The 13159-nt window shown below is 46.5% G+C and overlaps 1 protein-coding gene across 2 annotated transcripts in view; it reads left to right on the top strand.

Moving 5' to 3' along the window:
- Window positions 1-13159, top strand: part of LOC119972798 (desmoplakin-like) — a 98910-nt gene that overhangs the window by 51779 nt on the left and 33972 nt on the right. For both annotated transcript variants that reach the window (XM_038810212.1, XM_038810213.1), the window contains exons 15-18: window positions 51-214; window positions 2496-2668; window positions 9509-9647; window positions 10939-11132. In XM_038810212.1, the coding sequence (XP_038666140.1) occupies window positions 51-214; window positions 2496-2668; window positions 9509-9647; window positions 10939-11132 (670 nt within the window). The remainder of the gene's footprint in view (window positions 1-50; window positions 215-2495; window positions 2669-9508; window positions 9648-10938; window positions 11133-13159) is intronic.

The raw sequence follows: 13159 nt of genomic DNA on the forward strand, positions 1-13159 counted from the left end.
ACTTTATTGATTTATCTCATCCAAAGCTTTTACATTGTTTTGAAACACAGGAACATACGCAGTACCGCCAAAGATTGACATGAATTTCCAGCATGAACTGCAGAACATACGTCGCCGTTTAGATCAGAATGAGAATAAAATGATGGAAAAAATACATCTCCTCATTGATTCTAATGCGCAACTGGACTTTGCGCACAGGATGTCTGAGTTGGAGGTTAGTAGGAAGTGACAGCAATCTGAAATTTTAATGTTGAAATTTTATAGCAGTTATTTGTAATGCTTGTTTGCATTTATTGGTGATGAACTTTATAAATATATACCAATTGTGTTATGAAACCTGGTTAATATGTGTGCAAAAATAGCTCCAAGTTGATCACTACTCAGCTAACTAAATAATAGGTTATTTGGAGAGGTGACATGAGTCCCAGAGCTGTAAGAAATGTTTTAACCTTTGGCCTAACAATGACAGAATAGGCAGCGTTTGACAAGGGCCCCCAAACGTTTCTTATTTAATGCTTTTATCTTATTTGTATTTGTTTTTTAAAGCATTTGCTTTTATCTTATTTACTGTTTCTGGTTTTAATAACTTGGCTAAGTTCACCAAATAGCTTTATTACCCCTAAGAGTATTTAAAATAAGAGGGAAAAGATGAAATGAGAGAAACCCCCCCCCCCCCCCGCATTGGCCAGCAGTGGGATCTACCCCCCCCCCCGCCGCATTGGCCAGCAGTGGGATCTCTCCCCCCCCCCCCCCCCCCCCCCCCCCGGCCGCATTGGCCAGCAGTGGGATCTACCAGTCCTACCAATGTCTCTAGGATTTTGCGTGGCCTGAACCTGGGAGCCAGCTGCCAGGGGGCCGCTATCGGCAGTACACTAAGATCCCACCAGTGGGAAGGGCCAGAAAATTATGCCCAAAGAAATGATGGAAGACAGAAAATCAGAAATAGAACGCTCTTCACTGAATCGGAGATATTTATAATGTTGCGTCACAGCAACCTTTGTACTAGAAGTGACTGCACTTGACCATAGACAGACTGACGAGAATGCATTGGAATTGGATTCTTCAATTATTAGCATGTCTAACAAGTTTTAAAAAAAATCTTACATTTTGTTGGAACTTGTTAATTTTAAATAGGTTGAACATTATCAATAATTAGCAATATTCAGAAACCCCAGGCTAGGTATTCTGCTTTCAAATTAGTGATTAAAAAATCCAGGTTGTGCAATTTCTGGTATAAATGGTGCCAAAGGGGCAGCATGGTGGCCTAGTGGTTAGCACAACTGCCTCACGGCGCTGAGGTCCCAGGTTCGATCCCGGCTCTGGGTCACTGTCCGTGTGGAGTTTGCACATTCTCCCCGTGTCTGCGTGGGTTTCGCCTCCACAACCCAAAAATGTGCAGAATAGGTGGATTGGCCACGCTAAATTGCCCACTTAATTGGAAAAATAATTGGGTACTCTAAATTAAAAAAAAAATAAAAATAAATGGTGCCAAAGTAGAATTTCACCGTGAAATAGGAAAGCACTCCATTAAACAATGTTTTTATCAAGATGGGTACAATTCAGTCAAATAAACTCATTGCGGGCATCATGGTGGTGCAGTGGTTAGCACTGCTGCCCCATGGCGACGAGGGCCCAGGTTTGATCCCGACTCTGGGTCACCGTCCGTGTGGAGTTTGCACATTCTCCCCAGCTTTTCCCACTGTATTTTCCAACTCTTAAGGGGCGGATTCCACTATGTCATGCTGGCGGAGCGGACTTGCCAGAAGTTTAAATTTCTGAACGATAAAGGGGGCCCTGATTTTAATAAACACCCCCCCCGCCTCCCAACCTGGCAATGCCAGGGTACTGCCCGGACATGACCGTATCCCCCTTGGGGGCTGTACTTAGCTGTGCACCACCACCCTGTTCTGTTTATCAGTTCCTTGTTTTACAAAACCCATGTAAACCATGCTGGCGTGACAGGAATTTCCTATGTAGGAGGGGAGATACAGCAGTAAGCCCCGTTAAGTACATGGTAATGTATTCTGATGGGGCTCCCGTCATTACATAAACTCCCATTACTGGCAGGGGCGGCTGGGTGGGGACAATCGATTTGAGAAAATCTCACCGGCATGAAGTCCACTTTGGGACTCCCCCCTCGATTCTCTGCATCTACCGCCATTGCCACCAGTGGCCCGTCAGCCCGTTGCACAGCGCTGCTCAAAAACAACTCGCTACGTATTCTGCGTCCCTTCATCACATATTAATGTTCGGCATTAGTGCATGAAAATTAAGTAACGGACTCTTTGCTGGTTGGTTAATCTTTGTGTGCTATCTCTTAGAAATAGTGAATCTACTAGGCATCTAGATTACATTTGAAATCTGTCCTGGATTTTTAAAACCCAATTTTGGGTTTAACATCAAGTTTTATTACAAGAAATGTTGAATACTGCCAATTTGTTTCTGTGTTTGTTTATCTTTTTTCTTGATTTCACTTCTTGATTTTTTTTTTACAGGTTGCCCACTATGAGTTGAATACAATTGATGATGACTTTGTCAACCTACAGAACAGGTTGTATCAGTTGCCCAATATGTCAAGTGAATTAAGAGCATTCTTTGAAGCAGAATTTGGAGGGATAGCCCAGAGACTGAAGAACGGCAGTGATTTTTCTTCTGCTTATTTAGAAAGGTGCGAGGCAGAGAAAATGAAAGCTATGATTTATAAATTTAAGTAATCTGAATGAAACTGCAATGGATCACATGCATGTACAAATGTACTTTAGAATAGTATAAATATGAAAAATGCAAAGGGTGATGTTGGGTAGGGGAATGCAACATTGAGGGTGGTTTTGTCTGCCATATAATCCTGCCACATGGAAAAAAAACCTTGCAGTCACAGTACCATGATGTATCGCTGGCCGGACGGCCTCTAATTTGCCCATTGCGCAATGAAATCGGACATTCGATGATCCGGGTGCCATTTCTAAAGTTCACCCTAGTACACGACTAGCAAGCCAGGAAACACATTTCACCCAGGTGCATCCCCCTGGTACTACCCTGGAATGACCCTCTTGAACTAAACTCAACTCGAGCTTTTTTGGGAGTACTGCTTGCCAGATGCATGCCTTTTGAGACCAGTCATGTATCACGGTACCGTGGATGGATTTTTTTGATGTGGGGGGAGTGATTCCACCATGTGGGCCTGATAATTATATGTAAATTTATTATTTCATTATAATGTGGTTCCCGATGTTCAACATTGAGAAACGTGGTCTGTCACTGACGGCAGAGGGAACAATCGCTTCCTGCTTTGATGCTGTGAAAAGCAACTTTGGCCTTCTTGTGATATTTTCTGCTCCCATTTCCAAACTCGCCCAATGCAAATTGGAGCAGAAAACCTTGGCCATTGTCTACTTCTACACGGACACGGACCCTATATGTCTGCTGTTGAAACCCTCAGCCATGCTTGTGTTATGTCCAGACTCGCAAGATCCCAGTTCTTCCCTGACTAACCGTTCACATTGCATTCTCCACTCATCCAAAACCCTGCATGCCCAAACCCCAATCACTCATTACCCCTGTACTTACTGACTGACCATTGGCTCCTTGTTCAGCAATTCCATAATTTTAAATGATAATTAATTATTCATTTAAAAAATTCTATCCATGCTTTCAAACTTCGTCATAGTGTTTCCACTCTCTATGGGCGCAATTCTCCGCTCCCCACGCCGGGTGGGAGAATCGCGGGAGGGCCGGGTGACTAATTTCACGCCCCCCCCCCCGGCGATTCTCCCACCCCCCGCTCGGAAGAATCGCCGCTCACCGTTTTTCACGCCGACTGCCGATTCTCCGACCTGGATGGGCCGAGCGGCCTGCCGTTCGCGACCGTTTCACGATGGCGGCAACCACACCTGGTCGCTGCCGTCGTGGACATGGGCGCCAAAGACCCGTTTGAAGCTTGTGGGGGGCGGAGAGGGGAGTGAGCACCATGGCCGTGCTCGGGAGGGGGCTGGCCACCGATCGTCTGGCCGGCGTCTCAAAGCGACGCACTCTTTCCCCTCCGCCGCCCCGCAAGATCAAGCCGCCACGTCTTGCGGGGCAGTGGAGTGGAAGACGGCCACCGCGCATGCGCGGTTTTGAGGCGTCAGCCGTCGTGATGTCAGCCGCGCAGGCGCGGGTTGGAGCTGGCCAACCTGCGCATGCGCGGGTGACGTCACATAGGCGCCGCCGTCGCGTCATTCTCGGTGCGCCGACTTGACGCACAAGCGTCAAGGCCCTGCGGCCGAGAATAACGGAGCGCCGCTCCTAGCCCCCCCGGGTGGGGGTGAATATGGTGAGAGGAGCGGCCTCCGAAGCCGTCGTGAAACTCGGCCGACTTCACGACGGCCTTCACGATTTTTCCCGGGAGCGGAGAATTCCGCCTTATATCTCTCTAACTTCCCTCAACCCTCTGATATCTGCTCTCATCTGTTCTTTCTCCCACTACTTCATGGGTGGCTCTGCCTTCATTTGCTTCTAGAGTTCTTCTAGAAAGTATCTAGAATTCCCTCCAAACCCCCGGCCACTCACTCATTACTTCAGTCCTTTACTACCTGCCTCGTAGACCAAGCTTTTGGCCACCTGCTATTGCATTATGGTGTTGTCAAATTTTGTTTGTTAGTAGTTCTTCAGATAAAACATATTCCATTAGCACAGAAGACTGGTAAGGATGCATCCTAAGAAATCAGGGAACTGTACATATACAGACTGCATGATCCCAATTCAGATCATAGTTATGCCAATGTTATAATTGTGGTTTGAATTTGGCCCAGGTGTTTTCTAGAGGCTGATATCATCAAGCATAAGCTTTAATGGAGGCACATGAAGATTTTACATTTCAATTCTGTTAGTCCATTTAGTCATCCTATTGTGAAATATGTTTTAAAAATCTAGTTCAAACTCTTATTTTTGGACATTAGAAATTACAGTTTGCAGGGGAAAAGCAGCTGATTTTTTTTTTAAGAAAGCATTTTGAATAATCATGGAAAGCTGGTAGCCAGACTACACAATGACAAGCCTTCCCTGTTTTATTTTTTCATGGCATGCCAGAGTTTATTGCTCACACCTAATTGTCATTGAGAAGGTGGTGCTGAGTGACCTTCTTGAACTGCTGCAGTTCGTACAATGTTGATACAATCTTAGTGGTGGGAAGTTGTGTGTGGAGGCTGAGGAGATAAGCCAGATACTAAATGAATACTTTTCGTCAGTATTCACTCAGGAAAAAGATAATGTTGTGGAGGAGAATGCTGAGACCCAGGCTATTAGAATAGATGGCATTGAGGTGCGTAGGGAAGAAGTGTTGGCAATTCTGGACAAGGTGAAAATAGATAAGTCCCCGGGGCCTGATGGGATTTATCCTAAGATTCTCTGGGAAGCCAGGGAAGAGATTGCTGAGCCTTTGGCTTTGATTTTTATGTCATCATTGGCTACAGGAATAGTGCCAGAGGACTGGAGGATAGCAAATGTGGTCCCTTTGTTCAAGAAGGGGAGTAGAGATAACCCCGGTAACTATAGGCCAGTGAGCCTCACGTCTGTTGTGGGTAAAGTCTTGGATAGGATTATAAGAGATACGATTTATAATCATCTAGATAGGAATAATATGATTAGGGATAGTCAGCATGGTTTTGTGAAGGGTAGGTCATGCCTCACAAACCTTATCAAGTTCTTTGAGAAGGTGACTGAACAGTAGACGAGGGTAGAGCAGTTGATGGGGTGTATATGGATTTCAGTAAAGCGTTTGATAAGGTTCCCCACGGTCGGCTATTGCAGAAAATACGGAGGCTGGGGATTGAGGGTGATTTAGAGATGTGGATCAGAAATTGGCTAGTTGAAAGAAGACAGAGGGTGGTGGTTGATGGCAAATGTTCAGAATGGAGTTCAGTTACGAGTGGCGTACCACAAGGATCTGTTCTGGGGCCGTTGCTGTTTGTCATTTTTAGAAATGACCTAGAGGAGGGCACAGAAGGTTGGATGAGTAAATTTGCAGACGACACTAAAGTCGGTGGAGTTGTAGACAGTGTGGAAGGATGTTGCAGGTTACAGAGGGACATAGATAAGCTGCAGAGCTGGGCTGAGAGGTGGCAAATGAAGTTTATTGTAGAGAAGTGTGAGGCGATTCACTTTGGAAAGAATAACAGGAATGCGGAATATTTGGCTAATGGTAAAATTCTTGGTAGTGTGGATGAGCAGAGGGATCTCGGTGTCCATGTACATAGATCCCTGAAAGTTGCCACCCAGGTTGATAGGGTTGTGAAGAAGGCCTATGGTGTGTTGGCCTTTATTGGTAAAGGGATTGAGTTCCAGAGCCATGAGGTCATGTTGCAGCTATACAAAACTCTAGTACGGCCGCATTTGGAGTATTGCGTACAGTTCTGGTCGCCTCATTATAGGAAGGACGTGGAAACTTTGGAACGGGTGCAGAGGATATTTACCAGGATGTTGCCTGGTATGGAGGGAAAATCTTATGAGGAAAGGCTGATGGACTTGAGTTTGTTTTTGTTAGAGAGAAGAAGGTTAAGAGGTGACTTAATAGAGGCATACAAAATGATCAGAGGGTTAGATAGGGTGGACAGTGAGAGCCTTCTCCTGCGGATGGAGGTGGCTAGCACGAGGGGACATAGCCTTAAATTGAGGGGTAATAAATATAGGACAGAGGTAGGTTTTTAACGTAAAGAGTGGTGAGGCCGTGGAATGCCGTACCTGCAACAGTAGTGCACTCGCCAACATTGAGGGCATTTAAAAGTTTATTGGATAAGCATATGGATGATAATGGCATAGTGTAGGTTAGATGGCCTTTAGTTTTTGACTTCCCATGTCGGTGCAACATCGTGGGCCGAAGGGCCTGTACTGCGCTGTATCGTTCTATGTTCTATGTTCTCGTGCCATTTGGAAAGAGTTCCAGGATTTTGACCCAGTAACAGTAAAGGAACAGTGATACAAGTCCGCATGCTTGGAGAGGTGGTGTTCCCATGCATTTGCTGCCTTTGTCCTTCCAGGTGGTGGTGTTCACCGATTTGTAAGGTGCTGTTGAAGGAGCTTTGATGAGTTAATGCAGTGCATCTTGTATATTAAGTCGTCTCACAACACCAGGTTAAAGTCCAGCAGGTTTATTTGAAATCGCAAGCTTTTGGAGCACTGCTCCTTCATGGATGAAGTGGAGGCAGGTTCACAAACACAGCATACATAGGCAGAGACACAATTGCAAAGACAATTACAGGTTGGAATGTGAAGAATGTTTGGAATTCGAGTCTTTACAGGTAAACAAGTCTTTACAGGTACAAACAGTGAGAGTGGAGTGAGCGATAATTACAGGTAATCGAGGTGAGAATTGTCTCAAGCTGGGACAGTTAGCAGGATTCTGCAAACCCGGGCAGTATGGTGGGGGTTACATGTAAAGTGACATGAACCCGAGATCCCAGTTGAGGCCGTCGTCGTGCGTGCGGATCTTGGCTACCAGTTTCTGCTTGGCGGTTCTGCATTGTGTGTCTTGAAGGCATCCTTGGAGAATGTTTACCCGAAGATCAGAGGCTGAATGTCCTGACTGCTGAAGAGTTCCCCGACTGTAAGAGAGCACTCCTGCCTGGTGATTGTTGCGCAATGTCCGTTCATCCATTGTCGTAGTGTCTGCATGGTCTTGCTGATGTAACGCACCTCGGGACATCTTGTATATGGCACACGCTGTTGCCACTGCGTCATTGATGGAGGGCGTGAATATTTTGGGGGGGGTGCTGATAAACCATGCAGCTTTGTTTTGGATTGTTTTGAGCTTGAGTGTTGTTGGAGTAGTACCGGCCAAGTGGAGAGTATTCCATCACACTCCTGATTTGTGCTTTTTGGACAGGCTCTCTAGAGTCAGGAAGTGAGTTGCCTAGCTCAGAATTCTTAGCTTCTGACCTGCTCCTGTTGTCACAGTATCCAAATGGCTGGTCTAGTTAAGTTTCTAGTCAGTGGCAATCCCCAGGATGTTGATAGTAGGGGATTTAGTGATGGTGATACCATTGAATAACATGGGGTGATGGTTAGATTCTCACTTGTTGGAGATGGTCGTTGCCTGCCGCTTGTGTGGCATGAATGTCATTTGCCACTTATCAGCCCAAGCCTGAATGTTGTCCAGGCCTTGCTGCATGTGGACCACAGACTGCTTCATTATCTGCGGAGTTGCAAATTAAGCTAAATGTTACACAATCATCCTACATCTGTCCTTATGGGCTGGAGATCATTGAAGCAGCTGAAGATGAGGGTGGCACAGTGGTTAACACTGCTAGCTCACAGCGCCAGGACTGGGGTCGATTCGACCATAGGTGACTGACTGACTATGTGGAGTTTGCAAATTCTCACCGAGTCTGTGTGGGTTTCCTTCGGGTGCTCTGGTTTCTTCCTACAGTCCAAAGATGTGCAGGTTAGGTGGATTGGCCATGTTAAATTGCTCCTTCGTGTCCAAAGGCATGAGGATAGGGCAGGGGAGTGGGCCTAGGTCGGGTGCCCTTTTATAGGGTCGGTGTAGACTCAATGGGCTGAATGGCCTCCTTCTGTACTGTTGGGATTCAATGTATGACTCCAACCAAACTTTTCCGTCATTCCCATTGACTTCAATTGTGCCAGGATTTTTTGGGTCACTCACAGCTCTGGAATTCAGTTCTTTTGTCCATGTTTCGACCAAAGCTGTAATGAGGTCAGGGGCACCATGCCCCTGGTAGAAGCAAACTGAGCCTCAGTGAACCAGTGAACCAAGTTGTAGAGTAAGTGCTGCTTGGTAGTACTGACAGCGACCCTTTCCATGACTTTGTTAATAATTGAGAGTAGACTGATGGGGCAGTATTTGACCGGGTTGAATTAGTCCTGCCTTTTGTAAACTGGACATACCTGGGCAATTTTCCACATAGATGCCAGTTCAGCGACAACTCTAGTGGATGCTGGTGTGGTAGCTATACTGGAATAGCTTGGATAGTTCTGGAGCACAAGTCTCTGTTACTGCTAGAACGTTGTTGTGGGCCCATACCCATTGCACTACTTGGGAAAAACCCATAATAATAATAAACTTTAAGGTGTCACAAGTAGGCTTACATTAACACGGCAATGAAGTTACTGGGAAAATCCCCCAGTCAACGCACTCCGTTGCTTGTTCGGGTACGCTGAGGGAGAATTCAGAATGTCCAATTCACCTAACAGCACATCTTTTGGGACTTGGAGGAGCACCCAGGCGTGCAGACTCCACACAGATAGTTACCCAAGTGGGAATCAAACCTGGGATCCTGCCGCTGTGAAGCATCAATCACTGTGCTACCATCCGAACATAGACATAAGAATTATTGGTGAATAAGGCTTCCCCATTGCAATTGAATCAAAAATGTATCCTTCTGCTTTATTATAGCTTTGTAGAATCCCCTCTTCTCAGCTTTAAGAACCATGCTGGAGTGTTATTTGTGAGCCCATGTTAATTGTTTATTTCTGTTTTTGCACGAAAGCACTAATTGCATTAATTTGGTTTTAGAATGAAAGCACTGAAGTTGCTCTTTCAAAATATTCTGGAGGCGGAGGATGTGATAAAAGTTTATGAAGCTCGACTAACTGAAGAGGAAACAGTCCCAATGAGTTTGGATAAAATAGAATTACACAGATTCAATCTCAAGGTAAACAGAATTGTTTTTAATTTGTTCAGGAGGTGAGGGCGTCGCTGGCTGGGCCGGCATTCATTGGACTGAGTGGTTTACTGGATAATTTCAGTGGGCATTTAAGAGTTAGCCACATTGCTGTGGGTCTAGAATAACATGTAGTCCAGGTAAGGATGGCAGATTTCCTTCCCTAAAGGACACTAGGGAACCAGGTGGCTTTTTACGACAATCAACAATGATTTCATGGTCATCATTAGACTTTTATTGACTTCAGATTTCACCATCTGCCGTGGTGGAATTTGAACCCGGGTCCCCAGAGTATTATTCTGGTTCTCTGGATTACCAGTGACGACACCACTGCTCCTCTGCCTCCCCATACCACTGTGCCACAGCCTCCCTGTATCCTAACTATATCAGAGCCACTTGTGTTAACTTTCAGTTCTCATTAAACACATTGGGGGTAATTTTCACCTTTTTTGCGGGTAGATAGTTAAATTGTTGTGGTAGATTGCCCGTCCATTGTAGAACTTGTCCTATTTGGTCCCATTGGTTTCCACAAAGTCCATGTGATCTGCTCAAAGTATCACTGGGGTACATCTCAATATTTCTATTTTTACCCCTGCAGTACAAAGGGATCAGTTTTAGGGTGAAAACAGTGAGTGTTAGGTTATTCAGCGATGGAGGGAATCACACCCAAGACTGGATCTGTACTCCCACAACATGCATACACTTTCCAATAGCAGTCAGTGAATCAGCAAATCTTCCCCTGAAAAACTGCCTCTGCTTAAGCCCACTTTGATCTGCCTCTGCTAAGCCCACTTTGAGATACCAGATAACTTAGTTACCTAACTGAGGAGTCTAGAAAATGGGACAAGATTCTGCAAACGTCACTGGGTGGTTTTGTCTTCCACCCTGCCCATCTCCCGCCAGTTTTACGCTGGCACACCTGGCCAGTATTAATGTTCGAGCTAAAAGCCAAACCATGCAAATTGGAAGTCTGAAAAGTAATTTGATGGGACAGTGTCAGGGTGCTGGAGGGAGGGCTATTGAGGAGCTCCACTGGGGGGGGGGAGGATTCCTCATATTGGTTTTGTGGGCGGGAAGGGTGGTATCGTGTGCATTGTTGGGGGGGGGGGGGGGGGGGGGGGGGGGGGATTTCCGGTGTCGCATATCGCCAATCAGAGCTCCCATTAAAACGCTGCCCTGATCTTGGATTCCCGGCTGTGCAGGGAATTGAAAATTCCGCCCGTTATCTTTTTTTTAAATAATTAGCCTTGTGCACTAATGTTTTACACTGTTTTTCTCTTAGAAAATGAAGAGTGAACTGGATCAGAAGAAAGACTTAATTATGACGATGCAGCAAAATATGCAGAAGTCCCACCGAATCAATGATGACATAATGCCATCTTTCTACAAATGTGATATTGACCTCACGAAATACAATGAAAAGGTCACACAGCTGTCTGACCGATGGCAGAGAATTTACAAAGAAATTGATAGCAGGTTGGATATTGCCTATTTATAATTTTTTAAAATTAAGTTCAGTTCAGTCGGTAGCAATCTTGTCCTGAATGAAGAGATTATAGGTTCACATTTCATGTCAAGGATCCTGGAAGTTTGAGCTTGTCAATTCTACACTGAACTGGGTTTTAGTTGTAAATTGAAGGGAGGGTACACAAGAACAGGAAAGGTAACTAATAGTTTGAACACCACTAAACACATCCAGTTTATAGTACCTCTGATAAATGTACAAAATCCTGCTGAAGTATTGGTAGCTGTCATAGAACCATCAAATCTCTACAGTGCCAGGGGAGGGTTAGCCCTCCCGAATCTACAATTCTACCACTGGGCAGCAACAGCCGAGCGAGTAAGGGGATGGATCCAGGAGCCAGAAGCTGAGTGGGTGCGTGCGGAGGAGGCCTCCTGCATGGGAACCTCCCTCCGGGCCCTCGCCACGGCAGCACTCCCATCCCCACCCAAAAAACACTCCAGCAGCCCAGTGGTGACAGCCACCCTCCAATCCTGGAACCAACTGCGGCAGCAACTTGGCCTGACCAAAATGTCGAACAGGGCTCCCATCTGCAACAACCATAGGTTCAAACCAGCACTGACCGACGCCACCTTCAAAAGGTGGAGGCAGGACGGGGGGACACTGACAGTCAGGGACCTATACACGGACGACAGGATCGCAACACTGGACGAACTGACAGAGAAATTTCAGCTAGCTGGGGGGAACGAGCTACGGTACCTGCAGCTCAAAAACTTCCTACGAAAGGAGACAAGGACGTACCCACAACCGCCACGACAGACACTACTGGAAGACCTACTGGACGCAAGTATCCTAGAGAAAGGGAACTGTAGTGACATGTATGACCGACTGGTAGATAGGGACGACACCGTACTGGACGCAACAAGGAGGAAATGGGAGGACGACCTGGGGATGGAGATCGGGTGGGGACTCTGGAGCGAAGCACTGCATAGGGTCAACTCCACCTCCACGTGCGCAAGGCTCAGCCTGACGCAACTAAAAGTGGTACATAGAGCCCACTTAACAAGAACCCGTATGAGTAGGTTCTTCCCGGAGGTGGAAGACAGATGTGAACGGTGCCAAAGAGGCCCGGCCAACCACGCCCACATGTTCTGGTCTTGCCCCAGACTCGTGGAGTACTGGACAGCCTTCTTCGAGGTAATGTCCAAAGTGGTGGGAGTGAGGGTGGAGCCATGCCCGATAGTGGCGGTCTTCGGGGTTTCAGAACAGCCAGATCTATTCCTGGGGAGGAGGGCAGACGCCCTTGCCTTTGCCTCCCTGATCGCCCGCCGTAGAATCCTGTTTGGCTGGCGGTCAGCAGCACCGCCCAGAGCTGCGGACTGGCTGTCCGACCTCTCGGAATCTCTCCAAATGGAGAAAATCAAATTTGCCATCCGAGGGTCGGACGACGGCTTCCACAGAACGTGGGAGCCATTCATGCAACTGTTCCGGGACCTATTTGTGGCCAATGTACAAGAGGAAGAATAGTCGGGGGAAGGTAGCGGGAGGGGGGGGGGGCTACAGGTTCGTTACGGGGGTTCGATGGCTAGCTAAGGCCCAAAACCAAACTAAATAAACATGTTGAGGGGGGGGGGGGGGCGCAGTTACTACTACGAAGATGCTTACCTGTAAATATGTATGTTAATTTTTGCGTGTTTGTTTTTTTTTCTTTCTCCTAACAATTTGTAATTTGTTCAATATAAAATATGAAAACTGAATAAAAACATTTATAAAAAAAAAAAAAATCTCTACAGTGCAGAAAGAGGCCATTCAGTCCAGTGAGTCTGTACTGACCCTCCAAAAGAGTACCCTACCTAGACCCACCCATTAACACCAAGGGGCAATGTTAGCATGGTCAGTCCACCTAACCTGCATATCTATGGGCTGTAGAAGGAAACCAGGGCACCCAGAGGAAACCAACGCAGGCACTGGGAGAACATGCAAACTCCACACAGTCACCCAAGGCCGGAATCGAACCCAGGTCCCTGGCGCAGTGATGCCA

This window comes from Scyliorhinus canicula, chromosome 10 (assembly GCF_902713615.1).
Source record: "Scyliorhinus canicula chromosome 10, sScyCan1.1, whole genome shotgun sequence".
NCBI lineage: Eukaryota > Metazoa > Chordata > Chondrichthyes > Carcharhiniformes > Scyliorhinidae > Scyliorhinus > Scyliorhinus canicula.